Consider the following 26,706-nt stretch of genomic DNA (forward strand, 5'->3'; position numbering starts at 1 on the left):
GAAAAATAGAATCTCTGTGCTCTCTTCACTCTAAAAACCTGCTTGGTTATTTGAAAGGCGAAGTTGATAAGACTCTGCAGATTAAAATGTGACAAAACCTTTGTGCATATATTGTTAAAAACCTAATGTACATGTTGTCAGAGGAAGCAGCATTTGGTGCTTGTAGCTCGAGCACACCAATGGGATTCAGGAGACCTGGGTTCTGTTTCTGCTGTTGATTCACTGTGATTTGGCAAAGGTCACGTCACCTTTTTCTTCCTCAGTATTTCCATCTGTAAATCAGTAAAGGCCGATTCTGCGCCCTTTTAGTCGATGGAAAGGCCCCCATTGACTTGTGGGGATTGGATCAGAGTCATAATAGTGTTCTGGCTGGAGCTACCAGATGGTGCTGTTACACATAGTCTTAAAAATTTTTCCTGGGGTTTGAGTCTTTGAAGAAATGCTCTATTGTTCGATAATTCTGATGTAATGACATTAGGGGAAGCTGTGTCAAGCAGCAAGAGAGGTTACTCTCTGCCTTCGTCAATCTAGCTAGAGAGAATTCTTGAGGCAGAATTAATTTCAGGAACCAGAGCAGACTTGGACTGAGTTGGATGACAGTGAAGTTAATAAAATTGCTATGCTTTTTCTCTTAATAAACCTGCCTCCGAAGTGCTTGACCAACTCCTATAGCAAGTAGGCATTGTCACCTCTCTGTTGAGTGGTAGCAGAATTTTGGAGCCTTACAGGTTGACTTTCCATTGGAGGAGAAATCAGTGACATGGAGTTGGAGTCTGGGTATCCTCTTAATGACAATTGTTTTTGTTTACACTCTACATACCAGACCTTGAACAGAGATGGTCACAAACAGTACATAGGTAACTTCAGACATCTTAGCCTATATTCCAGTAGCACACACAGGCTTTTATGGCAATATTCCCCATTGTGCTAGGTGGTGCACGAATGCACAGTAAGACAGTACCTGTCCCAGTGAGCATATAGTGTAAATCAACTAATCAGGAAGGAGTACTGTTGTGATCTCCATCTGTAAAATGGGGAAACTGAGGCACAGATATGCCATTACTTCCCTAAGGTCACACAGGGAGTTTGGCAAAGCCAGGATCTAAAGCTGGCTCTTCTTCTAGATTAGGACTCTTCTGAGTCCTAATCTAGAACATGAACCAGAATCTAGCTACTGAGAAAGCATCCAGTTTCTCTAAATGCCTCTTCCTTTGATTGGGGGTGGGGGAGCATCAAATGAGAAGGCTGCTTGGAAAAAAAATCCAGGGAATGCTGAGTCTCTGGGTAACAAATCAAAATTAATTCAGGGACTTTCTTTGTGGGGGAATCCCACCCTATGCCTTTTAACTACAACATCAGCTTGACAAAAGCAAAGTCATACTTTGCACCTTGGTTTGTTAGGTGACTTTTTTAATGGGCGGGGAAACATCTGTTTGTTTGTCTCTAAAGTTTCCTTTTCTCCCCTCAGGTTAGTAGTGGCTGCTAATGAGAAGCCTTTGAGAAGCAGTCTGATTGCCTCAGTCCAGTTCCACCATCTTGACATCTGGGCTGTCGTTGCTGATCTCCCCAGCAGGACCACCGATGGAATGGGTCATTGACAGGAAACAAAATGAATGTCTAAAGATGGTGCCCACCCAGACAAAAGTGGGGCACGTCTGTGAGACGTGATTCCGAAGGTGAGCTGCAGCCCACGCTGTACGTTCCTCTGTGGATAATCATAGAGGACTTCAGTCTCTTGGGCTTTCACTCCAGCCCCTTGCGGGGCTCGGGACACACAGACTTTCCTTCTGCCTCAGAATATGAGCAGTGTAAAAATGTCAGTGAAAAGTAATACAGCCCAGGCAGTAACATTGTCCCAGTGCAACTGCACTGGCCCTCTGAGCCATAGACTGATGATGTATTTTCCTGCAGCCCCAAAAGAAGGAACCACCTGTAGGTCCAGTGATATAGTGGTCTGTTACTCCTTCCCTTCTCAGCAACAGCTTGTGGACTAGCAGTAAGTGCTTCTATGTAAGCCATGCAGGATTTTAAATCCATTTTGCATCTGAATCTTCCAGGATCGTTGGCTACAGCTAAGGCCAAAAGATGTTACACTCCTTGGCTTCGGCTGTTAAACTGATGTAGGTTACACGTTTCTTAGTAACAACTTCTGGAGGCACCATCCGAATCTCTGATCTGTTTATTGTCAACTACATTAAATTAACGAGCAACTCTAGTGGGAAGATAGAATGGAGAGGCAGACTGGGATAAGAATCAGCAGGGCCCTCTCCAGCTCTGTAGGGCACGTGCAGAAACTATGGCAAGAGCCTGACTACCGCTTGATAACAAGTGTGGTACCTCAGAGGCTGTAGTCTTGAAAAGCAGCTGATGCCAAGGAATACAACATATCATGTTACACCAGAGCTCTACACAAAGTCGAAAGAGACATTGGCTGATTGAAGTTTTTCTCCTGATGAGTAAGGCTACAGCATCCTGGAGCTCGGCTGCCAATCAAAAAAGATGTATGGGCTATAGTGTGACAAAAGCTAGTTGATCTGGAATCCATGAGGGCTGGGGTGGAAGGGGAAGTTTGCCTCTTTTTTTGTTCTGCTTATTGATGGGTTTTGTCTCTCTGGATTTTCTCTTGAGGTCAGCATGGCCAGAATAATGCTGTGAACTATTCCAAATGTACTTTCAACATGGGGGAGGGGGAGAAGTCCAATATGGAAGACATATAGCTTAAATAAGCAACACATGTTCCTGTGGAATAGGCATGTTTCATATAGAATGCTATAAATAAAACCATTCTGTTTCCCCTGCTGAATGCTCTGACTCTTACTTCGCAGCAAAAACAGGAGCTGCTGCTTGAAACAGACCCGCCATGTTGCTTAGCAATGCACATGGGGAAGGGTCAGCTTTTCACCTTCACATTGCTTTTCAGCCCAGAACGGTAAATTGAAGCCCTTTGTGCTCTTGTCTAATGTCTCAGGAAATAAGGAAGGCCCATTTGGGTTGTAAGTTGTCTTTTGCTTGTATTCAAAGCAAAAGGATCATGGCAGAAACAGAGAAGTATGTGTGAGCATGAGGGGCTGTAAGTGAAATCCGGGTCCAATTAAAGTCAGTGAGAGTTGCCCCATTGATTTGAATGGGGCAAAGTTGTCGTCCCATAGGTACATCCATGATGTATGAAGTCTGCCCCAGGCCCTCTCCTGAAGTGTGGAACAGAGGCAGCTTGGCTTTTTCCTTTGGGTGAGGCATTTTGTCCTGCAGCTATTCAGCAAATTTCCACATCTGGTAATATTTGGATAGCTATGACATGTTGGCAAGCCAAAGACAGCCAAAAAAGTAGAGACCCTAACAGTGAGCAAAGCCTGAGACAAAACTGAAGTAGCTTGGACAGTACTGGCCATCACAGTAAGCCTATCAGAGAGTAATTTGGTTCCTGATTCCCTTCCAGGCTGGAGTCATCTGTTACATACTGGTGGGATATCTCATCGTACATTGAAATCTACAAGAGGAGTTTGTGTCTGACCAACCTGATACAAGGTACCCAGCTTTTGAAAAGTTCTCTGCAGAATGATTGCTACATACTATGCTGGATGGACTGTAGTACCTACTGTGGGTGCAATCTAGAAAGGGTTAGCAAGAAGATGCATTTAGTTTTGAACTACCTTATTTTTCTTGGACTAAGCCAGTGATTCCTAACCTTTTTGGGCAACTGCATAAGTTTAAGGTACAGACTTGAAACTCCGATGCATGCATTGCTTTACATATGCAAATACCCAAGTTTGGATATCCATTGTTTGCATGCACATGGATGGTTTGCATGCCTAATTTAAGGAAAGGCAATTACAAACACCTATGTTTAAAAATTTGTACCTAGCAGACTCAGCTGTATCAGTGCTCTCCCATTTCTTTGTGTAGGTTGTAACCTGCCAGGCAGATAGGCTGTTGTCACAGACAGAAGACTGGGGCCTGGGCAGTTTGAGTTCCTTGCCAAGTGAAAGGATTTTTATAACCTTTCTACTGGGTTTACAAAGTAAATGACAAACTCGAGTACTTGGCGCACCCAGCCATATTTAATTACTAATTCTGTGGACATATCTGAATCTCATCATAATTCTTTGAAAGAAATGCATTGCAGATATTGATTGCTAACTTAATTATGAGCCACTTCCTCCTGTGAGATGACACTTGCAACCTGTGAAATTCAGGATGTCCTAGTTGCAGATTAAAGAAGAGAAATAGAGAAGTGATGTGCTTCGCAGGATGGGCGTGGTGGTTTCATTTGGAGAATGTTGCCTTATTCCATAGTCTAGCACTGGCTTTCTCTGCAAGGAGAGAGTCTCCACTTTCTAGTATGGAAGTGAAGTACTAGAGGGATGGAGAATCCAAAAAGCCCACAGACAAGATCAAGATGCCATTATTTAAACACTTTTTAACACTCTCTCGTAGAGTTGAACAAACTGTATTTAGCTTTGGCATGAAGTCTTACATTTAATACATTTTTAATACCTAGGACTGGCAAGACGGAAACTTCATTATGTGCTTGCTTTATATTCAGGACGTTATTTCTGCAGATAAATATGTAATGTAGTTCATATTACACATACAGTGTTTCACACATCTGTTTTATGTTTCACTAATGGCACAACAAGTGAAACCATCATCTATCCTGCTTCTCTATATTAATTCAACATGTAAGAAAAAAGGGGATGATTGTTTTCCATCTCACAGATCACTGTCAGGGAAATCGACTCCTTTTTTATAGTTCATGCAAACGATGCCAAAAACACAAATCATAGAACTTGAAAATGGCGATCCAAGGCACAATGTAATTTAAGAGCAAATACCACTCTTTAATCCACAGAGGAGCAGTTCAGAACACATTATGCACTAGCTTAACTTAATCCCTGCTGCAAAAAGTCACCATGGCGAGCCAACAGGGATAGGAAAATTATAATGGGAGTGAGAAACTGCCAAGTTGATATTCATTCATGAGATCGTGAGGCTGCATGAGTTGCTTTCATCCTCTGCATCCAGGGCTACTGTACTAAAGCCATGTTATAAAATAGATTTTAAAGTTTACTTTCAAAAAAGAGAAGTTCTCTAGAATAGAATGATAGGTTGGCCTTACAGTTAAGGCACTAGAGACTGGGACACAGGAGATCAGTCTTCAATTCCCAGGTCTGCCATAACCATCCTGTGTGGAAGCACAAGATAAGAAGTCACTAAATCTCAGTTCCTGACAGCTAAAATGGAGTTAACAGTACTTTGTCTGACTTGTTTAGTTACATTGTAAACTCTTCTAGGCAGGCACTGTCTCTTATGATGTAATTGTAAGTTTCTTAGCATGAGCCCCCTACCATAGCACAAAAAGGACTTTGGGATATCCTCTGTTTCCATGCATTATTATTATTCTTAACTATAATCACTGAAATGACATGCAATCAAAAGTAAAATTTCAATCACTTGTCCACCAACAGCATTTATGTAGTGTAGTGAAATCTCCTACACAAAGATGTTGTATTACTTCAACTGTAAGGAAATTGTAAGGACATTTTTATCCCCTTAATGAGACTTATCAAAATACCTTACGTGTCCCCTGATGTCTGAACAATATTAACAGAGCATACCAGGTTCTGATTTGGGAACACGCATTTTTATCTTAAAACAAAGCACACAAAACAAACCCTGTAATTATAACTTGATGAGGCCCCTAGACAAACAGCACACTTGTTGCATTCCACATATAGATCATAGCTGGGTTTAGACAGCAGGTCAGCTTGCAATCAGGTCCATGTCACTTGGATGGTCTATTTTAAATAGATATGGCTTGATGCAAGGGTGGAGTTTAGCAAGGAAAGAATATATATCCTGTGACATTTCCATGAGTGAGTGATCCTATGAGCATTTCCTTATCCTCTTTTTGAATGGGTGAGTCATAAAGTGGCACTTCTATTCCAGTTGTAGGAAAAGTACAACTTTTGTTTAATGACTTCAGAAAAGTCTCAACAAAATAAGTCTGCCTCCTTTGTCATGAGAACAAAATTACTTTAACTTTCTATTGTGCCCTTTCATACAAATATTGAAAAGTACTTAACGTCAGTTAATTAAGATTTACAGGCACTGTAAGTCTTAGCATTTCCATTTGACATCTGGGGACACTGAGGCACAGAGGTTAAGTGATGTGGTGAATCAGTGGTAGAGTAGGGATAAAACTAAACAATCGTCATACTCAATCCTCTGCTCCTTTAGGTCAATCTCGGCTGTTTGTAAAAGGTTACAGTATAAGTTGCCCCAGAAATGTTAAGAGGCGAATAAGATTTCCATAATGGCTCAAAAGTTTTTTTTTGTTTTTTGTTTTTTGTTTTTTTTAAAGTCAGTTTTAAAATAGCCATTTCCCCTGTGCCCAGCACCTTAGGCTGAATTGAAGTTTTTCGTGTTAAAATAATAATTTGCTGCTGAGCTCAGGCTTTGGGCCCCAAGTTTCAGCTGTGAGCAAATGTTTGCAGCCAAGTTACAAAGCCCTGAAAACAAAAGGCTTGAGCGGAAAGGAGGATTGTATTGACTATAACTGAACTCGTCTTTCCTGATCACCCTTCTGAAGCCAGCTCTGCACAGGCAAGCAGCACTCTGCCAAGTGCAATATTTCTCCAGTTGTGCTACCTGACCAGAATCATGAAGTCTTTTAAGAGTACACTGAGCATTATTGACTCTTCCATCTGTTCCTTTCCACAATGGACCCCACTTCTCTTCAGAAGGAGCTACTGCTGTGCAGATGGTACACATCTGCAAAAGAATTACATCATATGACATCATCTGGTATTGCACATGCTATTACTACAGGCAGTGAGCTATCTGTTTCTTAACAACCTCATTAAGGTGAAAATCACTCCGTGCAGACAGACAGCACAAGTCCAAGGCACGACTTAAGCCTTATTTTGAGTCCCATCTTGCCCCGCACCCTCTGCCCACTGATGATTATTAAAGAAGTCCTCTGTTTCTAGAAGGGTGATGGATGCCTGCTACCTGTCTCTAGATTTCTATTGTAGCTAATAGTAGTATTTAGTTCCCTTTTAGGCGAAAAGTGTTTCAAGTATATTAAAACCTATATAGTGTTAAACAGTTGCTATGTTTCACTCCACAAATGGCTGCACTTCTTTAGCGGGTAATATAATCCTTGTCTATAGTTTCTATGATAGCACAGTGTTTATAGTTTATAGTTTCTATGATAGCACAGGCAGAAATAAAACAAATCAAAGGGAATGTTGAGGGCTTCCCTAGAGAAGCTAAAGACGCTCTCTCTCCCTGGAAGGATGGAGGGGCTTTTGAGAATGAAGCCTCTTAGTGCTAAGTCATGTAAGGAAAAATCCTCACTAATCAGGGGTTCTTTGAGGTTACAGTACAGAGGGGCAGCTAGTTAGATGGAACTCCTCCAAAGACTAAAATACTCTCTCAATGACACACTCCTGTAGCAATGTGAATATTATCTGCAAGGCGGATGCTGTCTTTTTAATGTGATGTTCAGCGGTCCCTTCCCACCACCACATTTCCATAATTTTTCTTATTCGCTTGTACTTTCATTTTCCTCATCTAATGAATGCTGAGGTCCTTGCTCTTTATTTATTAGCACGCGCCCCTACCTTCGCTACCTACATTGTTCTCTTATTTGGATCATTATGCCTACCTGCTTGTGTGTACCTTCCCCTCCTCCCCCCATAAATGTGCAGGTTGACCTTTGCTACAGTGGATTGGAGGATGTGGGGAACTCTTATCTAGTAGGAGGTTTAGTAGTAATTGTGTGGGAGGGGGAGCCCTAATTGGGAGACTCGTGAAATTGGTTGGAAACGTCACCTGCCTTGTCTAACTCATTATAAACTCCTGCACTGCCTTCAATGACTTTTATTTAGCAACAAAACACAACACAGTTCTTGGCCTTCATTTTTTAACAATAAATCAGAAAGCACTGTTTCTTCATGCTGTTTCAGCCCCTGGCTTTATTTGCTCTGCTCAAAAACCTCTGATCCTTACTTCTAAGTAACACGTGAAATCATTAAGCACCTCCCAAATCAAAGGTTTCCAGAGCATGTCAAGGAAAAATAAAATCTTTTCTCATTTATACCTGCAGTGCATTGGCAAAGCTGCCACAGAACCAGCTGGGCCAATTGTCTCCCTCTAATAGCATCTACACTAAATAATTCTGTATTAGGAGGATTAAAAAATGTTTTCTGAAAATTATAGTGTAACCAAGCCAGCTGCCTCCTTTGCTCCCCTTGTAGCCAAGGGTCATGCTATAGGCATCCTGCCTCAGTTTCCCCTCTTGAGCTGGTCAAATAAACCTCACGTCAGAATTTTCTTGGTCAGAAAAATACCACTCCTTGTGGACTGGGTTTATAAATATATTTTTAAAAAAATCAAAACAAAGTCCATTTATAAGTTCTCACAGCCCAAGGCTTCTCTTCCTTCACGGGGCGTTTGCAGTCCCTCCCCTGCTTGGCTAGGATCTCTCCCTGCTTCAGGCAACTCCACTAGTCTCAGGGTCTTCCCTACAGGAGCCTTTCCTCACTCTCTAGAATCTGCCACAGCTTCCTGATCCTTCAATCACCCGATTCCTCTCAGGTGAATCTCGTCCTGTAACTGAGCCCACCCTAGGCCCCCCAGCCCTTAAGAGGGAGCCAACCTATTATATAAAGGAATAGATTTCTCTGTCTTTGCACTCCAAGGTTCCATTTGCATGAAGAGAGCTGAAAGAGACCAGGCTAACTACAATAGTCTAGGGATACAATTTGAGCGCCCTCCAGATAGTTACAACTAGACAGAAAAAAGCACTTTGGATTCTAAATGTCGGTGGGAGGAGGGAGGAAGTTTCTGCTGCAGCCAAGGTTTTCTGTTTTCAAAGTAGCAACTATTTACAGCTCATCTGTACTCCTGAGAGTGCTACAGAAATCAGGTTAAAAGAAGCTCTTGGATAAATTGTTACATTTTTCCAGTGTGAAGGAAATCTAACTGCCAGTGCAGAAGGATTGAGTGTAATAACATCAGTAAGGATAACTTTTCCAAAGTAGACCTGAGAGTCTAGGTGGGTAGCTCAGGTGAGAAGGCAGCTCAGGTGAGCAAGCTAATGCTGGTACAGAAACAACCAACCGACCTCGGGCACATTTTGGGGGGCATTTCCAGATGAAGTGAGAGATGATAGTTCATGCAGAAGAGAGCTGTATGCCATATTGTGTATGCCAAACATTTGTGTCAGAAGGTTTCCATGATCCTAGGCCTTCAGCCATGGGTGGTCTAATAATGAGAGATGGAGATCGGGAGCCAGAATTCTGAGGGTCTATTCCCAGCTCTGCCACTCATTCAATATGTGACATTGGGCAAGTCACTTAACTTCTCTTTGCCTCTCTTCGTCCTTGTGTAAAATAAGTATTAGTAATAATCACTGTTTGTAAAGTGCTTGGAGGCCTGTAGAAGAAGGTGGTATATAAGTGCAAAGTATTATCATTTGCTCTGAGAACAGTCCTGAACCATTATGACATTATCTCATGCTATGAAGTAGATGTAGAAATCAGGAAAGATCAGACGGTGGCAGCCCTTGTTAGAAATAGTAGAAAGCACTGAAGTTTCTTTTTAATAATAATAATAATAATAAATACAAGGCTAATCAAGTAGGAAAGTCCTTTAACTTAGCACAAAATATTCCTTTATCTCATAGAGGGAGGGAATGAATGACTCCTCATTCTTGGTCTCATTAGGGAGAGAAGGAACTTTCTCAAATCTGAATGATTTAAAGGAAATTTCTGCTTGGTTCTCAGGTTGTAACACCTTAAATATTTACAGTTTTATGTTGCCTCTTAGAAAAATTTTATTAACCTTTTAAAATTCCCATTAAGATGGCCCCAAGTAGAACCCTCCAATCATTTATGTTTAAGAACTACGTCTGTTTACCCTAAGTGTAAATGTACCATAGAATTCCATGCTGATAGGATTTCTCATAACTTTTATATGTATTTGAACACTCATGTCAGGCATATTTATAAATTCTTAACTAAAAGCAGGTGGATAGGTGGATTTGCAAGTTAAGAGAACCATTTCATGCTCACTATCAAATGCTTAGCAATAGTGAACTTACTTTCACATAACCATCATCCTACTCTAATTTGCAGTGGTTTCATATGTGTAACTCCACTGAGTACAATGGAGTTTCTTCTAATTAACACCCAGTGTAATTAATAGCAGAACTAGGACCATTGTCCTCCTAAATGCCTGGATACTACTGTGATGGATGTTCTATAATCGACGTATAGATACTTCAGTGATAAGCATGCTGAAAATATATTTACTCATTTAAAAAAAAAATTATGGTCCGATACCAACACAATGCATATGGTAGAAGAACGTGATTAGAGTAGGAAACATTTGAATGGTTTATTTTTTTGCTGCATCATGCTCATGTTCTCTGATTCTGCTCAGCTCAGAGTCTGATTTTCGGCTTGCTTAACTTCACCAACAGAGTTGGTTAGATGGGATTAAAAAAAATGGAAAATGATCTTGAGATCATTTTACAAAGTAAAGGATTTATCCTTGCTGCTTCTGTAAGCATGAAGGCTGTATCTACTGCTGTATAAGATTTTCAGTGCAAAGCCAGGAAACTTTTTTCCCCCCCAACCCCTTACAAAACCAAATGAAAAATACCTGTAAAAGTTTCCAATAATGTCATTATATTGCTATTGGCAACTCCACCATGATTCAGAATGACCCCCGTCCTTAAGAAGTTTGTCTCCCTCCTTATTTCAGTATCTGATTTATTGCATGTTTGTGGGGTTTTGCAGCTGTGTGCATGAATTAATGCATCAGTATCCACTTGCATGAATGTGCTCAGCAGTATCCCAAAGCAGAGCAAGAGTCAAAATCAAATTTGGAGTTTGTCTCAGGGCATTATGTAAAATTAAAAACGGCCAGCTTTTGAATTTATGCTCTGTAATATTATATCAGCCTAATTCTGTAAGAGTCTGTACTAACATTTTGCTCCCGCTCATGTAACTCGCACACTACACTGACTTTATAGTTCCACCTCCACGAGAGGCATAGAGTCAATGTCGATGTAGTTAGGTCGACGCAGCGTCGGTAGGCACTGCATTGCTTACATCAACTGTTGCTGCCTTTTACAAGCTGTCCCACAATCCCCCCCCATGGATAGTTGAGTTGGTGCAAGCACTCCTTGTGAGGACGTGCACTGACGACGAGTGTAGTGTGGACATGCAAAAGCAATTCAATTACTGCGGTGGCTGTACATCACCGTAACTTAGGTCAAGATAATTTTGTAGTGTAGACATACCCTGAGATTCTGGTGACTGTTTTCATTCTTGTGGGCTATGACATCTCCAGAACACCTTCAAAGAGTTACTACCCTGTAATTTACAATTGCCTGTTATTTACTTCATATATAATCTACTGGTAAGGATGATTTCAGAAAAATTGCTTTAATAGTAGAAGAGTTTTGTAGAGAATATTCCCAAATGACACTGTATGTCTAGAATTAAGCATTGTTTTGACAAACATTTTACATAGCTTTGTGACCCAATATACAATAAATATATATTCAGAATAGTATATGCACTGACCAGGGAACTGACTGAAGGTTTTGCTTATGTACCGTTTGAACGTAGGTAATAAACTAGTCCACAAATAAGTAATGAATCTACTTTTTGTGGTTTGTAACGTCTGCATTTAATTGTTCTCATGGAAAAAACACAAGTGCTTCTAATTCATTCTGAATTCTTCAAATTCTCTCTCTCATTAGTGGTCCCAGCATAATGTATGTCATGACAAATGGATTATAATTTCCACTACTTTGCAGTGATCATCTGCACAACACATCTGCAAGATAGCAACTATTATTCCTGTCCTGTTGCATCAGGTTTGCAGTCATGGGATCTGACCTCTGTAGCAATTTTAGAATGTGAGGTTTTCTCTGCCACCTAGAGAAAGATGGAATGCAAATTCACAGCACATGTCCTTATTTCTTTCTGATGTTTGATAATTGATGCCCCCCCCCCCGCCCCGTAATGCTCTCATGCTATTGTTACAGACAGAGAATTTGCAGTGTATCCCATAATCTCATATTGGACTCCAATTACTAAACAGTTGTTCTGAGAAAAAGGTGATGCCAATTAAAGATCTGGCTGCTTTGCAATAGTTTTTATAATTGTGCAGCTCCATCCACACTGTACAACATCTGTCTATTTAGTGCATCATCTTGCTGGTTCTCAGGTTCCCCAGCTTAGAAGTAGCATTTCTTTGACATACAACATCCCAATTTTTGTTAACCTTAAGTCTAAATTTAATTGGACCAAATCTTACAGGTTTTCATCTTGAATCAAGCCAAACTACCCATTAAGGTTGATGGTAGGGGCTTGCCTGAGTGATTTGTCCTTTAATATTTTATAAATGAGTAAAAAACCTCCACAGGCATAGTCCAGACTCCTATCTGCAGCAGAAAATGATCCTGTGAAATGAATCGGGTATTTACACAGAGCATGTTGTTCAGACTTTGATAGATTATAGGGCCAGAAGGGACCACTGTGATAATCTAGTCTGATCTCCTATATAACAAAGGTCATAGGACCACTGGATTAATTTCAGTTTGAATAAGAGCATATCTTTAGAAATAAAAACAATCCAATCTTGATTTAAAAATTGCCAGTGACTGAGAATCTCTCACAATCCATGGTAAATTGTTCCAGTGGTGGTTAACCCTCTCTGTTTAAAACTTTTGCATCTCATTTCTAATGTGAATTAGTTTAGCTACAACTTCCAGCCAGTGATTGAAGAGCCTGTTATCAAATATTCCCCCCCATGCAGGTACTCTTAGACTGATCAAGTCTCACCACCTTAACCTTGTCTTGGTTAAGATAAATCAGTTTGAGCGTCTAGAGTCGATAAGGCATGTTTTCTAATCTTTTAATCATTCTCATGCTCTTCTCTGGACCCTCTCCAATTTATCAACATCCGACTTCAATTGTGGACACCAGAAATGGGCACAAAATTCCAGTAGTGGTCACACTAGTACCGGGGTGAAAGTAACTTAAAAGACTTAGCAGTATGCCAGAGTCCTGAGCAGGGGGCATGGCCTCAACCAGAAGAGGCGGGGCCTTTAAATCAAGATTTAAAGGGCCCAGGGCTCTGGCTGTGGTAGCGGCAGCTGGGAGTCCCAGGCCCTTTAAATCACCCCTGGAGCTACCAGCTGCGGAGGCGGCTGGGAGCCCCAGGACTCAGGGGCGATTTAAAGGGCCCAGGGCTCTGGCCGTCGCTACCGCAGCAGAGTCCCGGCCCTTTAAATTGCCGACAGAGACCCAGGGGCTCCCGGCTGCTGCTGCTACTCCGGGGCTCAGGTGGAGATTTAAAAGGCCTGCTGCGATAGTGGTGGCCAGGAGCCCCTAGCCCTTTAAATCACCGCTGGAGCCCTGCCGCTGCTACCCCAGGGCTCTGGCAGCGGGCCTCGGGCAGTGATTTAATGGGCCTGGGGCTCCCCACAGTGGCCGGAGCCCTGGGCCCTTTAAATCGCTGCCTGAGCCCTGCTGCTGGAGCCCCTGGGGTAATGGTGGCGGCCTGGGGCTCCAGCGGTGATTTAAAGGGCCAGGGGCTCCCAGCTGTCGCTACCACAGCAGCGCCCCAGGCCCTTTAAATCGCTGGTCTGGGGAAGCTGGTCCAGTCTGGCACGGCCTACCGGCTATTGCCGGTACATCGGACTGGACCAGACCAGACTGGCTTACTTTCACCTCTGAACTAGTACCAAATACAGAGGCAATAGTACCTCCCTCCCCTATTCAAGATTACCCTGTTTATACATGCAAGGCTCTTGATAATGACCCTACAAGCATCTAGGGCTTTTACCTATCAGACTCTCTCCATAATACTGGCTTCTAATTTTCTAGAGGCTTAAAAACTACCCCGAGAAGCTGAGTTATCTTGGGTCTCTGTTCTCTCAATATTTTTAAAGGAAAATACAAGGAGTTGTTCACATTTTCGGTAGTCCCCTACAGGTGAAAGAGTGTCCCTCACTTATTCCTTGACCCCTTGCAAGGCAGAGATAGGCAAGTGGGGGAGAGTTAATGGCTTTTTTCACTGCTCACTTCCATTGCTGTGCTTTCTGCTCCTCCCCTGTTACATCGCAAGGTGTCTGGGGGGCTACTTGTGGAGTTAAGTACTGCTCAGTGGGAATGAAGTTAGCATGATTTATATCTCAGCCTTTAACTATCAGAAGTTATATGAACCACCTGCTGTATAAAATTGGGTCCCATTATCTTTATTAAATCATAGAATCCTAAGACTGAGCGGGGACATAAGTTTTCAAGTATGTAAAAGGTTGTTACAAGGAGGAGGAAGGAAAATTGTTTTTCTTGATCTCTGAGGATAGGACAAAAAGCAATGGGCTTTAATTGCAGCAAAGGAAGTTTAGGTTGGACATTAGGAAAAACTTCCTAACTGTCAGGGTGGTTAAGCATGGGAATAAATTGCCTAGGGAGGTTGTGGAATCTCCATCATTGGAGATTTTTAAGAGCAGGTTAGACAAACACCTGTTAGGGATGGTCTAGATAATACTTAGTCCTGCCATGAATGCAGGGGACTAGATGACCTGTAATTCTTGCTCTTCTCTCTTTTTTTTTTATGTCTGTGTTCTATTTTTGTATAATGTTTTGGCAAATGGACCTTTTTAAATCTTTCAAGCTCTATGCAGAACTATGGGCACGATGTCATTGTATAATGGAAACATAATTGTGATTATACTGATAGCTCCTTCTCTTGCACAGCAGTTTCATGGAAAAATTTCACCCTTGCTCCTATAGTTGCCCAAACAGTGCTTTCTTCTTAGTGGTACAATGAGTTGAGTTCTTTGGGGACTGTCTCCTATGGTGTGCAATGTACAGCTCCTAGCACCATATGACTTTCATCTTGTGTAAGGCTTCTAGGTACTACTGTAACATTAATTATAATAATAATAGAACATGACAATTCAACTTCTTCTTTGTTTAGTGGTAGAGACTAACGTTAAGACATTGTTCTTGTCAGATGTAAGTGGTGGATAAATAGGTATCTAACTCCCTCAAGTGTAGCTGCAGATTCAGAGATGCAGCTGAAATCCTCCAAGTACCAAGCATCCAGCAGCAGAAGAGGCATCAAGGTAAGTCAACACCTGGTGAAATAAATGTTATCCTCTCAGGACACTCTTGACAGGGCAAACTCATTGAGGAGGTTGACGTTGTGGCCCTAGAGGGCAAGTAGAGTGCCTGGCATTATATCTTCCATATTTGTCAACTAGTGGTTGAAAGGAGGGTGAACACAGGGTAAGAACCTTGCAAGATGTTCTGTTCTGATGGATGATAGATGAAAATTCTGCCTGTCTCTATTGCAGCTACTCGCTGGCTTAATCTGCTAGAATTATACTATTCTTGAGGGCAACTCGGAGCACACTTCTTGACAAAAATGAATACACAAATTGGCCTACTCTGTGTAACAATAGATTGTGCCATCGTTTCTTAGGGGTTGGTTCCCTAAATTATGCACACTCAGAAAACAGTTGGCTTTTAATTGAATAGTAGCTAGCTGAGGGTGCCTGAAACTTTCAGATTTTACAGGGGTACCTCGCAGATTAAGGAACCTGAAGCAATTCCATTAGCAGGGAAACACCTAAAGAATGCAGTGTTGGGGGTGGGTGTATGTACACACAGTGAATTGGAGGAGGGGGAAGAATAATAGAATATGGAATGGCTGAGCAAGGTTGCTCTCTGGAGATAATCATTTCAATATGGGACCAAAGGGCTATGAGGGACAAAGAGGTGATGAAGGAATGTTTTCAATCACACTGCAATAAGTAATGTTGTCATTCCTTTTAGGGAAGCATTTTTAATAAAATGGGGAGAGGATTCCATCTGCTACAAAAGGAAAAAAATCAGTAAATATGAAATAATATATTCTGGCATGGCATGGCATATTAGGGCAGCATTGGCAAAGTTCTGGAATTTATAGTTTATACTAATGTTGCCTAAACATCTTTGGATCAAAATTTGTTTAAAATGTGAAAGTCCCCGTGCATTCCACACCTACTGTAGCTGCCTTTATCTTTTTAAAAAATATGTATTCTGCATGAATTGACTTACACTTGTCAGAGCTCTATCAATACAATATCTCGGTCATTAGGAGTCTTTATGTATTCACAGAACTGTCATATTTATTTTAAATCTCACTTTTTATATAGAAACCATAATTAATCACATAAGCCAAGTTCTTTTGCATGTGCAACAATGGGCTATTTAAGATTAAGTTATTTCCTGTAACATTTATGAAATGAGAGCAAAGAATGAAGACTTTACCTGAAAGAAACAATCACCTTTTTTCCTTTGCAATTAATTCATCCTCTCAAAAGCTCTCCCCTCTTCCCCCTTAAGCAGATTTTCCTAGACCTTTGGGATACATACCGTCCATTGCGTGATCTAAAATTTCATTCCTAAAAGCTCCTGTATTTTGCAAAGGATATCACTAAGGCTATCAAGCTGTGACAATCTGAACATGGGAGATTTAAAAAAACAAACCCCAAACACCCCCACTATGAATCTGGTTTTAAAGGCCAGTTTCCCAGCACTGACCTCTGTTTTTGCAGACATAGTATTGTGCTTACAAATCTAGTTCTTGCAACCCATGCTTTTTCTGCCTGCAGTTCACTTTGGGGCTACAATATTGTTATTATTTATTTGATTAGAGTAGTGCCTACTACATGCTAATCACTTCCTACGACAGTCTCTGCTTAGAGAAGACAACAGTTTAAGGACAGACAGAAAAGCAGACAGAAGAGTTTAAGGAAACTGAACAACAAACAGATTTGTCATACAAATCAACAAGATTCACTGTTAACGGCTTGCTAGAAGTGGGGTTTAATAGTAGTTTATACAGGGGCTTTTGTGGATGAGCTTAGGGAGATTGAACCATGAGTAGGGGGCTACACAGAAGGAGGCTTGGAGGCATTTGTATGAGAGATTGACACATGGGTGGATTAACTGTAGATGTCTAAGGAATCACATTTGCATCCCTAATTCATCATAAGTCTAAGTATCTGGGCACAATTTTTTTCCTGTTTCAAAATTGTTTGCAAAAAATCTATGGAACTGCTGAGACCCTGCTAAATTCTGGCTGTACATTTCTGACTGAAATACACTGCATGAAGCCTTCATCAGAAGATGAAGAACGATGCTTTAAAACCTGCCTTCAGGTAAACACAGAGTGAGGTATTCTCTTTCCAAATGAGTGAGGCCATTTCTTTTTTTTTTTTTTAGTCCAAAACTCTAACTTAAGCCCACAACAAACTTTGGCAGTTCGGATAAAATAGGATTCTGATCCAACCCACCCCAGTTTTGCAAAATTTTCCTGCTCCCAAGGTTTTGAAAACAAAATGGACCAAAACCAGAACCATTTCTCAAATCCACACCACACTTTGGATTTTGGATAAAATGGAACCTTAGATAACTTTCGCTTTTGTAAAAGAAACTTCCCTCCAAAAAACAGCTCCATCTTTGCCCATCAGTGACTTTAAAAAAACCCAAAAACGCCTGCATGCCTGAAGTGCTCATATATATAAGTCTGGAGACACATCTCTACCTTTCTTCTTTAGCAAAACTCTTATCAGCACGGAAATGTGTACAGAACGTGAGTGACTCCAGATCCTAGGAAAACCGTGCCATATTTTGCAGGCGACTGGAACTGCTTCTTTCTACAGTACCTCCTTGCTTGATGCCTATTGCACTGTACTATTTGTGGCCAGCATGGGTGGAAGAACACAGTGAGGTGCAAGGCCTCCTCCCTTTCCAACCTCACCAAACCAAATCCAGGACGGCGCAGGGATCTGTGTTGTGTGTGTGTGCTGAGGCTAGGACTGTCACTCATTCTCTGATCAGCTTCTGAAAGCAGCTAGAGAGCAGCTGGCAAAAAACAATTCTGAAAAAAAAAATTACATTGCATCTAAATCTCTCTCTAATCCACCCAAGCTCCAATTGAAGGAAAAATATATTTGCAAGAAACTTCCACCCCAACAGCAGATTACAATGCTGCATACTAAGGATCTCATCTGGACTCTCTTTTTCCTTGGAGCTGCAGGTACATGAATATATGTAATTTTTTTTTTTTGGAGGTTGGGAACAAATTTGATTTCTGACCACTTCTGAATACTGTGCTGTGATGCAATTTTAGACTCATCTGGAGGAACAGGGGAATAGTGTTTTTGTTTCCTAGAATGCAGTGTTTTTACAGTGATGATTTGTTTCCTCCAAATATTGAATGTTGTGCTTTCCTCATCCCACTTTGTTTTGGAACTGGGGGGATAGCCGTAGAGGCTGGAAGCGGTGCACTTTTGCGATTTTCCCCCTTCTCTGCATTTCAAAGGCAGCATTTTGGTGGAGGAGCTGGGAGATGAGCGAGAGGCAGAGAGACTGCTAGGGAGGAGGATTGGGAGGTGCTGGCTGAGCAAACATTGAGGAGAAAAGAATAAACCCCAGATCTCCAAGCTGAACCAAATCAGCATCGTTCAGAGTAAACACTGGAGCTAGGAAACCTCTTTCTGTTGCAGAGTGGACAAGACCCTTTTGGTATTTTCGCTGCCTTGGCTCCCCCAGGGATGGTCAGGCAGTCTTAACGGTTTGCAATAGAGGGGAAAATTAGAAGATAAGGAAAACGTGGGGTTTTTTTTTGCCCCCTCCTTCTGTGCCTGGTGCTACTTTGCTTTACTAGACGTCCAGTTAGTTGGAAACATTGTTCACAATTGAGGAATCTGACTGGGAAAGATGGCTCAGTCTGCAATTTGACAGGAGAAAGTGAAAGGGGTTGGGAGGGAGGTGAGGAGGGCGTGAGCCATGGGCTGGTTTTATACGTGGATACCTATCTGTATGAGTGCAAGGGGAGGAATTGCCCCTCTTCCTTGAACCCGCCCCTCTTGGATTGAAGGTTGTGTGTGTTGCAAATCGCAGACAATGGAGAGGGGAACGGGGGAAGGAGAATGAAATGAGGAGGGTACTACGTGCGATGTGTTAATGGTGTCGCCATATGAGGAGCCTGGAGGGGGCTTTGTTTTAAAAATTTCTATCAGAATAGCTGAAGGATGGTGCTGGTTTTTGCAGGGCGCCCCGCCCCCCGCCGCAAACGATGCCTGTGTAATGTCCTGGGGGGGCAATGCAACGAAGTAACGGCGATGCAATTGCAAATAAAGGCGAGGGAGAAAGAGGCTGCAAAAAGAGGGGCGGTGTGAATGCGGCTGCAAAGGGTGGGGTGGGCTAAGAACTGCAGGGGGCGAGCGCAGGGGAGGGGGGTCAGAGCTGCTGGGGGTGCAGTAAGTTCGGAAAGGGGAGGAATCTGGTGCTGAAAAAATCGTTGTGATCGTGTGTGTGTGTGAGCGCGCGCTGGAGCTGGGGAGGGGACGGTCGACGGGCGCGAGCCCCTGAGCTGCGGCGCGCGGGGAGCGGGGTGGGGGGGGTAGGTGGGGGGCGGGGGTGGCTCGCTTGCATCCGCCGCCAATCAGGAGCCGGCGGCCCCGAGCGGGAAACGCCGTTAGGGGCTTTGCTCCCCAACGTTCGTAACGGTCCCGCCCCTCGGCCCTTCATTTCAGACCTGCCCCCGCCCCTATTGCACCCCCACACACACAGCTGGGAGCCCCCCTCCCGCCGCCAGCGCCCCCCCCCCAAATCCAAGCGCTGACACTTCCACCCAGGGGTCGTGCACCCCCAGCCTTACCCCCGCTGGGACCCCGCCTGCCAGCAGCCCCCTTTGCCCTGGGACGGCGCCCACGCCAGCACTGTGCCACAGCTCCCCAAAGCTTGCCATGCCCTTGCTCGGCGGCCGCCGTCACCCCACCTCCACCTGCGGGTGCCAGTGCTGCACCCGCAGCTGCTTGCTCTGGTCCTCTTCCGCAGCCCCACCCAACCCACCGTCGCACACCTGCGCTACACACTGCGGCCAGCACCCCTCTTCAACCCCGTTCACCACTGCCGTCACTACCCCGACGCCCATCGCACGCTGACTCTCAAGCCACGGTCCTGCCAACATACCCCAACCCCCCCCAGTCACTGCCATGGCACGCCTCAGCCTACAATTGCCACATACTGTCCCAATCCCCACTGCCCCCGGGTACCATTGCTCTCCACCACATCACCCCACGCTGATGTCCCTCACCTACCCAGCGGTGACTACTGCTCCACCCATCAACACACGCCTTCCCAACCATCGCCACCATGCCAACCCACTGCCAGCAACGCGCCCCTACCCCACGACTACCCCAGACCCTGCCCTGTCTCACCATTGCCCCCCAACCCACTGTCAGATACAAGCTCAAAGCTGCCTGGTGAGCATCAGCATCACCCCATCCTGTTACACAGCTTCCCTGTACCATAAGTACCATCCCACAGCTGCTCTTTAGTTTAGAATTTTTATATTTTTTATTACTACTTATTGGCATAGAACCCAAATATGAACAAATAAGGAGACTGTCAAATCCCCGCCACCAGCCTTCTCTATTACAGCCACACCCTTCAATCACAATCACCGCACCGCTGTCTTCTCTTTTGCAAAGCACCACTAGATACTTGCCTTTTCCCCGAACAATCACCCCAGATACCTATTCACACAAAGCATTCTCAGTTGTGCGAGGGGGAAAGAAAGTGGGTTTTTTCCAGGGAACAGACCAGTTGGGGTAAGTAAAGCTTCACTAAAAGCAAGAAAAATTATACACATACATACCTCTCCCTGCCCCCTTCAAAATGATGTTTTATTTGTTAATAATAATGAGCCTCAAGGTGCTTGGGGAGCTGCACAGCTCAGATCTGACAACTGTTAAACCAGTATAAAATGGAGAATGTAAAAGCCAAATAAAATATTAAAACGTTAAAACAAAGCAGCAACACATCATACAATAAAAGCAATACCCAGCACATCTGTAGTGCCTTCCATGCTAAAGGATCCTGCTTTAATTTGCTAAGCCTTACCTCCTCCTTTTCCTGCCCCCCTTCCCTACCCCAAGAGAAAGAGAGAGAGAGAGAAGAAGCTTGCAGGGTGAAGAATCCAGTCTGATGAAGGAAAAGTCAAGGCAGAGAAAGAGCTGTGCCGGCCATGATAATGCCAATAAAAAGCGCTTCTACTTTTACAGTAAATTAAATGTAGGAAAAAGCAGGGAATAGATGTCTACTAGTGAGGAAACCCTGAACAGAGGATTGTCTGAGGAGTGGTCACCCAGTGGGGCGGGAACAAAAGCATTCCTCCTGCATCTTTTAAAATAGCTTCTTTTGTATAGATTTCTATGTCCTGGGATAGTAACGCCTTAACTTAACTCTTAAATTAAAACAACATTCTTTTATAACTCAGAGGCTGATTTATAGACACAACAGATGGCTCATCTCCTTTCGTTTACATCCCGAGAACTGTGGTTTCTTAAATAATAGAGAACATTTTGTATAAACTTTACAGTGTTGACATATGGCCTTGAAGATTCCTGACATGACCAATTGATTTTTTTTTAGAACATTTAATTTAATATTAATTTAATGAATTCCCAGTGTTTGTCTTCAGGAGTGTTAAAGAACTGTGGCTGCTCTCCAGACTGAAAGTGCCTTCATGTTTTCTTGGCTGGCCTCCAGAAATACATTTTACAGATAGATTTTCCTGCCTTAGGGTATAAGAAAAGGTTGGCTTTTTGTTTTAAAAGAAGGCATGAACTTTTTTTATAATGCCATGGGTTTGTGTTGGCTGAGAGGTAGGAAAGCAGAACCAATTGATGGGGGAGGAGATAGGAGAGGAGAATACTGCACCTGCTGCCATCAGTCTGAGGGGAACAGCAAGAAGCGCTAACAAGAGACACAAAAGCACATTTTATTTTCTTGTTAAAAAAGGCCATCCTGCATTTTATTGATCACTTCCACATCTGGGTGTTTATGGAGTGTATGCAGTGTTTTTGTTTTTGTTTTTCTTTTGGTGTGGCTTTTGACATACTGTTTTTGCAGGACATGTTTTAGTATGAATTTCATCTGTCAACAGAACTCTGTTCTGTCCTATCACAGACAGGAAGGCAGATGTTACGGATTTTTAATGAACTTGTACACAACCAGTTTGGGAAGAAGCTGTCTTTCAGGGGCATATGCAATAGCTAATATGAAGGAAACTGCCTGAAGAATTTAATTAGATCCATTATAAAGGCTTTTTCAACTAAAGCAAAATGACGTTTGTTAATATTACAATGAGGATGTAAACCTTGAGGAAAGTAAACATGTTCTACTGTGAAAATGAAATTTTTTAAAACACCACACGAAACCGTTTGCTGATCCTTCTGTAATATAGAGGATGTCTGGGAGTAGTAGCCTGGCGAAGGGTGTGGCTGTGAAGGGAACTACAGCTCCCAGGCATCTCTCTGCTTCAGAATGAGATTCTTTGCGTATGTCTGCAATGGACTTGAGAATGGGGGGAGGGAGAAGGGGAAGGAGTGATGAATCCATCAAATCTGGGAGAGGGGGAAAAATTAGGCACATAGACTTTTGTTAGACATCAAAACTACCACAGAAGCGAATTTGAAGGTCAGATTTGTGCTGGCTGTGGCCTCTTTTGTTTGGGAAAGGACATTACCAAATCTTAAAGCTGTTGCTGATGCAAAGGGATGTAAATTAGTTGGGTTTGGCGGTGGTGCCATTATACTCTTTCAGTTCATGGTGTTGAAATGCTGCCTCTCTGCTGCAGCTGCTCATTAGTAGCATTGCCTTTTGATGTTACCCTGAGAGCCAAATGGTGGGCTTTCAGGCACTTTTAATGCATTGCATTTATAACTGTCTGAGGGAATCACTACTAACTGCTGGAATGAGATTTTTACGTGTAAATCTTAGTTTACAATACAGAAGGTGGGATGTGTTCCTAAAGGAAGAGGAATCGATAAGGGATCAAGAGAAAAAAATTGGAAATGGAAATAATCATTAGTCCTTTATACTGGCTCTCACATCCAAGGATGGGAATACAGATATTTACTCTGTTGGATGAGTTATACCTGAAACTACCAGGTATACAGAAGCAGTCAAAAGTTGTGCCAAAACACATGGTGACATTTGAAGAAGATAAGAATTTATTTGAAAATGACCAAGATGATTATGATTTTGTCTATAGCTTTCTTTGGAACTGGATTTCAGCTCTGAAGTCTGCAGTTATTTCTGTTTGGTCACATGTAACATGTATTGTGGGATTATTGACTGACCGAACGTTAGCAATAGCCTAAATCCAAATAAATCAGAGGCTTAGAGGAATAGACTTGGGCCCACATTCAGTCCTGTTCTAAGCAACTGCAAATTCACTTCAGATTATTGGTGGTAAAGCCTGCTGAATTTAGCCCTGGATTTCTCTTTCTCTCTCTAATGGATGAGGAATCCCCCATATGTATGGTTGCTGTCTATTTTTGGAAATTATGCTGTCAAGATTGGTCTGGGGGCCAGACTGGTTTTGTTTCAGCAGTGGTATTCCTTCCGCTGTGGTGGCATTTGGAGATTTTGGACTTCATTCTTGTAGCTGATGACCTCCAAGACATGCTATAAAAGACTCCTCTGTTCTCCCAGACCTTTCCTGAAGGTGGGAGTGTGTGGGAGATGCAGAATGTTGATGCTGGGGCAGGTTTTTTAGGAGGCTTGTTTATTTGAATATTGTATATATTATGTTTTGACAGTAATTCTAGAGCCTGAGGTAGGAAAAATGAAATAAACGGAGGAAAGCAGCCATCTTTCCAGTAATGTCTCATTTAGTTTCTTAAAAAGGCAGTCATCCCTTCCCACCGAGAGCTAGCATGTCATAAAATTGTACATCAACAGCTACACTGAAGAAGATGCTTTGGGGAATAATCACATAAGCCTTGCTAGCTGAATGAGTTATCCAGCTTTTTAAGCCATCACGTTTAAGAGGTGAATAATTGATATACATATCTGGTAACCATGTGGTCTGCTAAGAGACAATTGTATGTGCAACAGAAACAAGGATGCTATGGACAGTTTAGGCAATCAGGGTATTTGCTCCTGAAGGTAGTGTTGGTTCCTCTCAACTTTCTACAATATATTCGTACTCAGAAGCATGGTTTAAGAATAAGGAGCTAGGTTTTCAGATCAGCCTTTAATGGTCATCTGTTTTTTATTCACAGTCAGGGACTTAGTGCTGTCTTTATTCATTGCCAGGGTATCTGAGATACCTAGGCATATAAAGGTCAGATCCAAAGTCCATGGAAGCCAGGTAAGTCTTTCTGTTGAATTCAGTGGGCTTTAGATCAATCCCATGGTGACCTAAACTTCGGGCCCAAAATACTGAGTCTGCATTTATTTGCACCTGCAATTTGTGGTCACAGAAATGGAGGCCGGTATCTGAAAATCCAATGCAAGAAGGTTACGTTTAAAATACTAAATACAATAATGCAATATCTGCCATAGTTAGTCTTCCAGCTATTCAGATCCTTGATCTTGTGAAGAGAAAAGACAGCTGTAGAGATCTGCAGAACTGTAAAGTGGCAACTGGGGATGTCCTGACTTATCACAAACAAGCTAGAGTGATGTAAAGAAAAAATTCATGTGTTCTCACCCCAACCTAAATCTTGTATGAGATTATTTCCATAAACCAATGAATAAAAATCTTTAAAAGGCTATATCTCCTCTGTTACCTATTCCACAGGGCAGTTTAATTTTAAATCCTTTCAAGAAGTTAACTGATACATGAACTTTCAAAACTCAGTTAAAATAAAATCCTTAGGAAATAGTGTGACTGGCAAGAAGTGAATTGTCTACTAAATAGTAATTTTAAAATAGTCTATAGTAAAGTTGTTTTACTAAAAAGATTTGATAAGACTATTTTTAGACTATTGTGCTTACTTTACTACATTTGATAGGACTGAGCGTCAATTCATTGTAAAAAGAATATCCAAAAAGTGACCCTTGAGATTTGCCTGTTAGTCTGGGTGACCATGGAAAGCTTTAGTCTTACACATGTTTTTTAAAGGTTTGCTGACATTGAAGATTTTTGCACTGTTATTTACAGGTCTAAAAGATAAATATTCCTGTTAATTTTCATCAGCTGTTTCTATGGAAAGAGCTTTGTTAGCATGAATAGTTCACATCTATTTGGACAAAGTAAATATTTAACATTGAATTCAGTAAACTGAAGAAGCTAGGAAAGAATAGTAACAAAAGAAATTTTAATAGGTATTTTAAAGAATGTTTTGTTTAAATATCTAGCATCGTTATCCATATGTCTTTTCTGACCCAAAACCACCGCTTTGTTCATAGGTAAATGGTTATTTTGTAATAGTCGGACCATGAAAAATCAGAGTAGATTGATACTTTTCACAGGTTAATTATTTTCGCCTATGTAGTACATAAGACTTGTTGGTTTTTCTTTAATGCAGATTGTTGCTGTAAAACAGAAGTAATGGACAGTTTTAGATATTTCAATTACAATTTTATACTGTATGATGCATGAGTCAACCTTGAAGTGTCAAAGAGAGAAATGCAATCCTTAATTTCTCAGTCTCTTTTAAATTTAACATGAAGTTATTCGATCAGTAACTTGAAGTCTTATTCCAAGGGAGAAGAAAAATGTTCAAAACTGCTTGAAAACAAAAAAGGATGGTAAGTCTGTGAAACATTCAAAAGGGTTCATAATGAGAAATGAGTCAGCTAACACATTCAAGCTACGGTTTGAGGTCATCTTGGGCATAGTGTCGTTTATTGCACTTGAAATGGAAAGTTCATGCCATAGGAGGGTCCTGGCTTAGTTGTATAAATGAAGTGACATTGACAAGGTGTTGAGATGAAGAATAGAGAGTGGTGAAACTTTTATTCATGAAGATAGAAAAATGGTGTCTCTAATTCTGAATAGGTTTTTGTTTCTCATATAACTTGTCCAAACACCAATAAACACTGTGAAAAAAACATTTTGAGAAATTGTTTACTCTGTAATAATATGTGTTAATAAGCAGCAAAGACTTTGGTATTAAATGTCATTACAATTACTGCTATATAGTAAGGAATAGTACTAGATTTATGTTGGGAATTGTAAATTTTTTATTTGAAGAAATCTTCAGTTTTAAAAAGCAATGTACAGCTAGTTATTTCTGGGTTTAAATGCAGTCATTAATTTTTGCAACTAAACGGTAAGTATTATTATTAAAGATGAACAATTAGAAAAACTAGATTTTTCTTTGTGTTCCTAGCTGGGAAAATAGAATCTGTTAGATCTTTTGTATTGTATTTAAAATAGCCAATTTGGCATTGTTTACAAAATATTGGCAAATTGGTCCTAATGTGTGGTATTATTGCATAATCTTATGTTTAAAAATAAACAGTGGAAATAATTGAAGAAACCTCAGAGTTTAGAAATGCTTGTTGGTGGTTCTTCACATCGCACTAAAAAGCAGGCTGTCTTTGCATATTAATCACTCTTTGAAAGGAAGTTTGCCTTATTTGCATTGTGCATGCACTGAGGAGTCCCATAGTGAGCCTGAGAAAAAAAGGGGGGAATTGTAATTGTTGTTCTGAAAAGGGTTTTTATTCCATTCAAGTGGAAAGGCTGAATGCAGGAGAATTAGTGCAGTGTTTTGTGGAAGAACAGTCCCATTTGGTCACTTCATTTCATGTGGAGCAGTCCTAGCTTGTAAGGAGCCCGAACACTGGAGATAGGGTTAAAAGGGGAGTG

At 41.8% G+C, this 26,706-nt stretch overlaps 1 protein-coding gene across 6 annotated transcripts in view; it reads left to right on the forward strand.

Annotated features, from left to right (window-relative positions):
• The first annotated feature begins 17,887 nt into the window (after nt 1–17,887).
• NCAM1 (neural cell adhesion molecule 1) overlaps nt 17,888–26,706 on the forward strand; it is a 251,698-nt gene continuing 242,879 nt past the window's right edge. For 4 of the 6 annotated variants that reach the window (XM_074936564.1, XM_074936566.1, XM_074936565.1 and 1 more), the window contains exon 1: nt 17,890–18,123. In XM_074936564.1, the coding sequence (XP_074792665.1) occupies nt 18,072–18,123 (52 nt within the window). In that variant the 5' untranslated portion in view covers nt 17,890–18,071. Of the gene's footprint in view, nt 18,124–26,706 lie in introns of all 6 variants that reach the window. The other 2 variants (XM_074936568.1, XM_074936569.1) reach the window with 2 other exon arrangements.

This window comes from Natator depressus, chromosome 22, assembly GCF_965152275.1.
Source record: "Natator depressus isolate rNatDep1 chromosome 22, rNatDep2.hap1, whole genome shotgun sequence".
In the NCBI taxonomy this organism is placed as follows: domain Eukaryota; kingdom Metazoa; phylum Chordata; order Testudines; family Cheloniidae; genus Natator; species Natator depressus.